At 36.4% G+C, this 8,930-nt stretch overlaps 1 protein-coding gene across 1 annotated transcript; it reads left to right on the top strand.

Annotated features, from left to right (window-relative positions):
* The first annotated feature begins 5,254 nt into the window (after positions 1-5,254).
* On the top strand, positions 5,255-7,054 carry LOC131351418 (zinc finger protein 239-like). The gene is made up of 2 exons (XM_058386863.1): positions 5,255-6,101; positions 6,436-7,054. The coding sequence occupies exons 1-2, from the start codon at positions 5,288-5,290 to the stop codon at positions 6,558-6,560; spliced, it is 939 nt and encodes a 312-aa protein (XP_058242846.1). The 5' UTR covers positions 5,255-5,287; the 3' UTR covers positions 6,561-7,054.
* The last annotated feature ends 1,876 nt before the right edge of the window (positions 7,055-8,930 follow it).

The following is an 8,930-nucleotide window of genomic DNA, read 5'->3' as shown; positions in this document are numbered from 1 at the left end:
AAAGTTCACGAGCGCATTCACACCGGAGAGAAGCCATATCAGTGCTTACAATGTGGAAAGAATTTTACAAATTCAAGTGCTTTAAAAACGCACCAACGCATTCACACAGGAGAAAAACCGTATCAATGCTCACACTGTGGAAAGTGTTTTAAACAGTTAAATGCTTTAAATTATCACCAGGCCATTCACACAGTAGAAAGGCCATATCAGTGCTCACACTGTGAGAAGAGTTTTACACATTCAAGTGCTTTAAAAGCTCACGAGCGCATTCACACAGGAGAGAGGCCGTATCAGTGCTCATACTGTGGGAAGAGTTTCACACAGTCAGGTACTTTTAAAAACCACCAGCGCATTCACACAGGAGAGAGGCCGTATCAGTGCTCACACTGTGGGAAGAGCTTTAGACGTTCAAATACCTTAAAAATTCACCAACGCATTCACACGGGAGTAAGGCCATATTACTGTTCCGACTGTGGAAAGAGTTTTACATGTTCAAGTTCCTTAAAAACTCACCAACGCATTCACACAGGAGTATAGCAATATTACTGCTCACACTGTGGGAAGAGTTTTACACGATCAAGTGATTTGAAAAAGCACCAGCTTATTCAGAATATTGTGATAATACAGCTGTATTGCTGTATTATCACAATGTGGGAAGTGTTGTAGAGATTCATACAAAAAAGCTATATACACAAAGTACTTTCATTTTCATTATTCTGAATTTTGTGTATAATTGTGTGTACCGTCTGTGCAGTTTGATCCATTCCAGACTGGGCCGTCACAGTTTACCATTGTAAAAGTGATTTCTTCTGGCTGTAAATGTGTTTTAAATAAACTTAAAACTTAAGTCTCAATTATTTTACTTGCTTTTATATTTTTTCATTTAATGAAAATGAAAAAAAAAAAAACATTGCCACGTAAGCAGAGGCAAATCTGCAGATACATTAATTGTTTCACGTCAACCACCATGTCTGTTTCTGCTGACGTCTTGTTTACCTATAGATAATAATGAAGATTATACCTTTCTTCTGTATAAATACTCCTTAAATTATCTCATTAAATTTTGAAGAGCTCTGCTATTCAATGACTCTCTCTGTGTGGTTCTTTAGCATCTCTTCCCTGAATTCAGCTCTAGAGGCAGCAGCAGCGCAGCTCAGGATTTTCTCTGAGTGAACCCGAAAATTCTAACACAGCCAAAGTTTTATGGCCTGCCCTAACGTGCCCTGATCCTGCCTCCACCTCAATGACATTATTACTGGTGCGACTATTTAAGGAAGAAGAAGGGAATCAAGGAGGAGGGTTGTAGAAGTGGTGTGTTTGGAGTGTAGATTGGTGGTACTTGTGATTGTTGTTTTGAGTTCTCTGTTCTGGTTTTGACGTGTGCCTGTGTTTCCCTGACATTGAGCTTGGTTTTCACGTTGGGCTTGTGTTTACTCTGTATATATGATCACTGCACATACTGTTCATTTATTTCACTGGCAGTAGGGGTGTGGCTGCCATTTTCTTTTGGAGTGGGTTTTTTTCCTCTATTTATTTGTAGTTGAGTAAGCCCTGTGGTATTTATCTTTTGCTTTCATTTCAGGTAAGTTCTTAAACTATTAGACATTTGTTTATTATTTTATTTAATATATTATACAACAAGAAGATAGTATGATACTTAATTGATAAATGGACCAAAATGGTGCTAATGTGACCTTTTAAAATTCATTTTCTTATTCAGTTTATTCTGGCAAATTACACCAATATATTGATGACAACTGGTACTCTATCTCTAACTGATACTCTAACTATATTTTAAGAAACGATTAATGCATTTGCACATTTGCCTTTGCTTATGAGTGCATGCAGCAATGTCAAAGTTTGTTTTTATTAAATCCATTTTATTTTTATTAAATGTTAGTGTTTTCTTTGTACTTTGCTGTATTCTGTCGTCTGTATACAAATATGTGTTGTGTATTAGGCTTACTAGTTTGTCCTTTCATAATACTTCTCAGTTTCATAAAATATGAAGCAGCAACATATCAAAATTTTTGTGTGAAACTTATACATGTAGAGTTACATATTAGATTCCTAATATTCTGCTCTCCATACCCTGATATGGGAACAATCTATCCAGTTACTTTGCATATCTTTAATTTACCTGATGGTTCTAGATGTTCACCTGCCACACCCCAGACTCAGGTGATGAGGTGGTAATAGTTGGTTAATGGCTGTGAAATGGCCTGTTGTTGAACTGTGTCTTTGTCCTCAGGTGTACTTAAAAGAGACACTCTGCCATTTTAGTTGAGGTCCTCACACAGAAGACTGCTGTGAAATTACGGGGATATAAAAAAGATCATTTCAACTTGGTAAGTTTTCATTCTTCTTTCAAATATAATAAATAATGCATTTGAGTTTAGATACATACTCAGTACATTACTGTGACTTTGTATTCGACAATTATTTCTTTATTTGATAAAAATAGATGAATAATATGTGCATAAATATTTTATTGTGTATAAATCTCAGCGTATTCTCATGAATTAAACGATCTATGTACAAATTATGACTACATATGCCCGATTCCATGTAATACTTTTAAAATAAAACAACTGTTTGATGATTAAATAATTTTAAAGAAATGTTTTGTAGCTATTCCATAAGAATTGCATATTAATGTTGCTGCTGTCTCTCTGCTATTGATATTACAAAATAGTGATTCAACATACACAGTTCATAAAGGCTTTCTGCTTTTTCTATTCTAAACCCCTGCGGATTGATGAATGTGTCTCTGACAGTCGTCTTGTGCAACAAGTGATTTATTTTACATTTTCAGGTACAGCAGTTAGTTTAAAATAAAAGTTTGTTTAACAGTGAAATTATTTAAATTTTATTCACACACAAAACATTAATGGTGAACATTTTTGACTTCATAAAATAATTCTCTCAAGTCTTGGTGAACGCCCCTGTAAAATAATGAACCAAATTTACACCATTGGATGGATAGATAGATAGATAGATAGATAGATAGATAGATAGGTAGATAGATAGATAGATAGATAGATAGATAGATAGATAGATAGATAGATAGATAGATAGATAGATCTAAAACTAAAAAATCTAAAAGATAAAACATCTAAAAACCAGGAATAAAATATAAAAACTGTGTGTTTATGAGTCCTGTGCAAATCTCATAGTATTGAGGAGTTCTGTGCAAACCGGAGTGTATGCTGCGTAGTGTATAATTTTTTAAGATGTCCAAGATGGTACATTGTAGTTGTAGTTGTAGTGTCAGCATTTCAATCAGAGTTCACCTTTGTGTGCTGCGCTTCTTTTTTACCGCTCCCTCTCAAGCTACTTCTGTCATCACCTTTTTACCTTTTCTTGCGGTGCCAGTAATTTGCCCAATGTAACGTTGCTCTAAGAGTTCAGAAAGCAGTTCACCCCGTCCGTCGTTTATACGGCTGTTTCTCCTGCCCTCAGCATGACCCCTTTTTTGGTCTGGTTTAGCTACGAGGACTGTTCAGCCATGTGATCAGAGGTCACCTTCATGTGCTGCACTTCTTCTTTGCCAATTTGTCAACTTGCATTGAGTCTGTTCATCAAAATTGAAAGAGACCACCATATGCCTGAATCCCTTTGCGCAGTCGAGCATCCCGCCGACTCCCACTGCAGTTTGTATGCTTTCAGGTTCTGCACTTTCTCTGTGGAAATAAGCAGTGTTGCAATCAGTCTGTTAATCAGCTTTGAAAAAGATCACCTTGGATTCCTTGGAGAAGCATGGAACCCATCCCTAAGCCTTGTCCGAGCGGAATTGTTGACGCTCCAGAGCCTATGCTCATATGCCTAAAGCTGGCCATGCATTGGCCGGGAATCGAACCTCCCGCGTGGCAGGCGAGAATTCTACCACTGAACCACTAATGCTTACGTGTAGGGCTCAGGAGTGCCCCCAGCTGCGGTGGCCAGCATTTTTACCGCTCCCTCTCAAGCTACTTCTTTCATCACCATTTTACCTTTTCCTGCGGTGTCAGTAATTTGCCCAATGTAATGGTGCTTATGTCAAAGAGTTCAGAAAGCAGCTGAGCCTGTCCGCTGTTTTTACGCCTGCTCGGCCTGTCTTCTATGTGAGCCCTTTGTCCTTTTTTTGTTTTGCTTGAGCTATGATTACTGTTCAGCCATTGGATCAAAGTTCACCTTTGTGTGCTGCACTTTTTCTTTTTTATTTGTCAACATGCAGTGAGTCTGTTCATCAAATTTGAAAGAAAGCACATTAAGCACAAGTCCCTTGCATAGTTGAGCGGCACAGAATCCCACCACAGTGTGTACGCCTTTGTGTTCTGCACTTTCACTTTGGAACAGAATGGTCTTCCAGCCAGTCTGTTACTCAGCTTTGAAAAAGAGCACCTCAAATTCCTTGGATCAGACAAGTCTAGCATTTTACACCAATATACTGATCACAACTAGTATTTTACTCTTACTTCACCATATTTTAACACAATGATTAATGCATTTGCACATTTGCCTTTGCTTGTGAATGTGTGCAGCAATGTCAAAGTTTGATCCATTTTATTTTCCTTAAATGTTGTAGTTGGCTGTATTGTCTTGTGTATACAAATATGTGTTGTGTATTAGGCTTACTAGTTTGTTTCATAAAATACAAAACAGCATTGAAGCAGAATTACATATGAGCGTTACATATTAGATTCATAATATTTTGCTCTCCAAATGGATGTTGCATATCTTTAATTGACCTGATGGTTCTAGATATTCACCTGCCACACCCCAGACTACCATGATGAGGTGGTAATAGTTGGTTAATGGCTTTGAAATGGCTGTTGCTAAACAGTGTCTTTGTCCTCAGGTATACTTAAAGGAGACACTTTAGTTGGGGCACTTTTAGTTGAGGTCCTCACACAGAAGACTGCTGTGAAATTAGTAGGATTTTTTGAAAAAAAAAAAGGTCATTTCAGCTTGATAAGTTTCCTTTTTTTTTTTAAAAAAAAAGAATAAAACAATGTATCTGAATTTAGATAAATACTCAATACATTACTGTGACTTTGCATTCGACAATTAACTTTAGCATGGTCCAAACATGCAGTCCCAGTGAAACTGTTTTATATTGCGCTAATCTCTTCAGCATACATTATTGTCTTGTTTATTTACTTGCTTCTTTCCATTTTCTGTTTCTGTGACTGAAGAATAAAGCACATGATACTTGTTTATCACCTAATAATCTAAGATTGTCTGCTGTTCTGTTACAGAGTGAAACATCATCGTCTGGCTGTCTAGCCAAAGGGATTTGTAAAAAATGGGCAAGGGAAGAATTCACTACTGCTCACAGTGTGGGAAGAGTTTTTGCAAGCTGAGTAATCTCAAACAACATATGCGTGTTCACACTGGAGAGAGGCCATATTGCTGTTCACAATGTGGAAAGAGTTTTGCACAACTAAGTCAATTAAAGAAACATCAGCACCTTCACACAGGAGAGAAGCCATATCATTGCTCACAGTGTGGGAAGGGTTTTACACATTCAAACGCTTTAAAAGTTCACCAACGCATTCACACAGGAGAGAAGCCGTATCACTGCTCACAGTGTGGGAAGAGTTTTGTTTGCAGTTGGTATCTCAAAAAACATGAACGTATTCACAGAGGAGAAAAGCCCTATTGCTGTTCAAACTGTGGAAAGGGCTTTAGAGACACACAGGATTTAAAAGTTCACGAGCGCATTCACACCGGAGAGAAGCCATATCAGTGCTTACAATGTGGGAAGAATTTTACAAATTCAGGTGCTTTAAAAACTCACCAACGCATTCACACAGGAGAAAAACCGTATCAGTGCTCACACTGTGGAAAGAGTTTTAAAACTTTAAAGGATTTAAAAACTCACCAGCGCGTTCACACAGGAGAGAAGCCATATCAGTGCTCACACTGTGGGAAGAGTTTTTCACAGTTAAGTGCTTTAAAAATTCACCAGCGCATTCACACAGCAGAGAAGCCGTATCAGTGCTCATACTGTGGGAAGAGTTTTACACAATCAAATAATTTACAAATTCACCAACGCATTCACACAGGAGAGAAGCCGTATTACTGCTCACACTGTGGGAAGAGTTTTACCTCTTCAAGTGGTTTGAAAAAACACCAGCTTATTCACAATACGGAGAAATCTATTGCCGATCACAATGTGGGAAGTGTTATACAGATTTAAGTAAGTCAATTTAAACAGAACCAAGAAAGTTTTAAAAGGCTTCAGAAGATTTACAGAAAAGATTTTAAACAGTTAAAAGCTTTAAATGCTTTAAATTATCACCAGGCCATTCACACAGAAGGAAGGCCATATCAGTGCTCACACTGAGAAGAGTTTTACATATTCAAGTGCTTTAATAGCTCACCAGCGCATTCACACAGGAGAGAGGCTATATCAGTGCTTACACTGTGGGAAGAGTTTTACACAGTCAGGTACTTTTAAAAGCTGCCAACGCATTCACACAGGAGAAAAGCCATACTACTGTTCAGACTGTGGAAAGAGTTTTACATGTTCAAGTTCCTTAAAAACTCACCAACGCATTCACAAAGGAGTATAGCAATATTACTGCTCACACTGTGGGAAGAGTTTTACATGATCAAGTGATTTGAAAAAGCACCAGCTTATTCAGAATAGCTGTATTGCTGTATTATCACAATGTGGGAAGGTTTGTAGAGATTCATACAAAAAAGCTATATACACAAAGTACTTTCATTTGCATTATTCTGAATTTTGTGTACAGTCTGTGCAGTTTGGTCCATTCCAGACTTGGCCGTCACAGTTTATCATTGTAAAAGTGATTTCTTCTGGCTGTAAATGTGATTTAAATAAACTTAAAACTTAAGTCTTAACTTAATTTGCTTGCTTTTATATTTTTCATTTAATGAAAATGAAAACAAAAAACATTGACATTGCTGCATATAAGCAGAGACAAATCTGCAGATACATTAATTGTTAGTCAAAATGAGTACTTGTTGTGATGTCACACTCTACAATAATGGTTAATGGCTAATGGTTTAAATTTTTAACTTATATTAAATCCTGAAAGGTGGGGGTGACTAACCTAGGAAGATATTCGTATTTTCCCATCACACAAAGTTGTTTTTATTATTATTTTTACAACCCGTGGTGTTTTCTGTGTCTGTTTTCTATTGTGTATTCTTTGTGCAATGTTTGTGTTTGCCATGTTTGCAGGTCAGATTCCCAGCCAAAGTTTTATGGCCTGACCTGATCCTGCCTCCACCTCAATGACATCATTACTGGTGCGACTATTTAAGGAAGAAGAAGAAGGGAATAAAGGAGGAGGGTTGTAGAAGTGGTGTGTTTGGAGTGTAGATTGGTGGTACTTGTGATTGTTGTTTTGAGTTCTCTGTTCTGGTTTTGACGTGTGCCTGTGTTTCCCTGACATTGAGCTTGGTTTTCACTTTGGGCTTGTGTTTACTCTCTGTATACTGTATATGATCACTGCACATACTGTTCACTTATTTCACTGGCAGTAGGGGTGTGGCATTTTCTTTTGGAGTGGGTTTTTTTCCCTCTATTTATTTGTATCAATTTTATTTTTTGCTTTCATTTCAGGTAAAGATGTTTTTAAACTATTAGACCAAGGGTTAGGGTTATTGGACCAAAATGGTGCTAATGTGACATTCAAACTTTTCCAAGCTTATTCAGATTGTCCTGGCAAATTACATCAATATATTGATCACAACTGGTACTGGTACTATATTTTAAGAAACGATGCAATGTCAAAGTTTGTTTTTATTAAATCCATTTTATTTTTATTTTTATTAAATGTTACAGTATTTTCTTCTTTGTACTTTGCTGTATTCTGTCGTCTGTATACAAATATGTGTTGTGTATTAGGCTTACTAGTTTGTCCTTTTATAATACTTCTCAGTTTCATAAAACATGAAGCAGCAACATATCAAAATTTTTGTGTGAAACTTATACACGTAGAGTTACATATTAGATTTCCAATATTTTGCTTTCCATACCCTGATATGGGAACAATATATCCAGTTACTTTTCATATCTTTAATTGACCTGATGGTTCTAGATATTCACTTGCCACACCCCAGACTCAAGTGATGAGGTGGTAATAGTTGGATAATGGCTGTGAAATGGCCTGTTGTTGAACTGTGTCTTTGTCCTCAGGTGTACTTAAAGGAGACACTCTGCCATTTTACTTGAGGTCCTCACACAGAAGACTGCTGTGAAATTACAGGGATTTAAAAAAGATCATTTCAACTTGGTAAGTTCTTTCTTCTTTCAAATATAATAAATAATGCATTTGAATTTAGATAAATACTCAGTACATTACTGTGACTTTGTATTCGACAATTATTTCTTTATTTTATAAAAATAGATGAATAATATGTCTAATAAATCTCAGTGTATTCTCATGAATTAAATGGTTTGTCTCCAAATTATAACATATGCCCGATTCCATGTAATACTTTTAAAATCAAATCACTGTTTAATGCTAAAATCATTTTAAAGAAATGTTTTTAGCTATTCCATAAGAAATATTATGTTAAGAATTATTTGCAACAATAATCTTGATGCTGAAGGAAGATGGATGATATTTTTAGCTTGGCAGCATATATTCAGTTATTGAATGGTACTGTTTTAGAAAAAGTAATTATATTTTGCATAGCATTGCAAAAAGAAACAAAGTTTGAGTAGACCTGTTGACCCACTAAATGGCCAGAAACCATTCTACACATAAATAGCATGGAGCTCTAATCTTGAAGGAGCTGTATGTTTACCTGCTAGCATGCTGTTTTGATATAGAATCTCATCTCTTCAGCATATGTTTTTGCCCTGTTTATTTACTTACTAATTTTTTACTCTTTCCCTTTCCTGTTTCTGTGACTGAAGAATAAAGCACAAGATACTTGTTTAGCACCTAATAATACAAGATTGCTGT

Source organism: Hemibagrus wyckioides, linkage group LG03, assembly GCF_019097595.1.
Source record: "Hemibagrus wyckioides isolate EC202008001 linkage group LG03, SWU_Hwy_1.0, whole genome shotgun sequence".
Classification (NCBI taxonomy): domain Eukaryota; kingdom Metazoa; phylum Chordata; class Actinopteri; order Siluriformes; family Bagridae; genus Hemibagrus; species Hemibagrus wyckioides.
The sequence above is the reverse complement of the archived record's forward strand: the minus strand, read 5'-3'. Positions and strand labels throughout refer to the sequence as shown.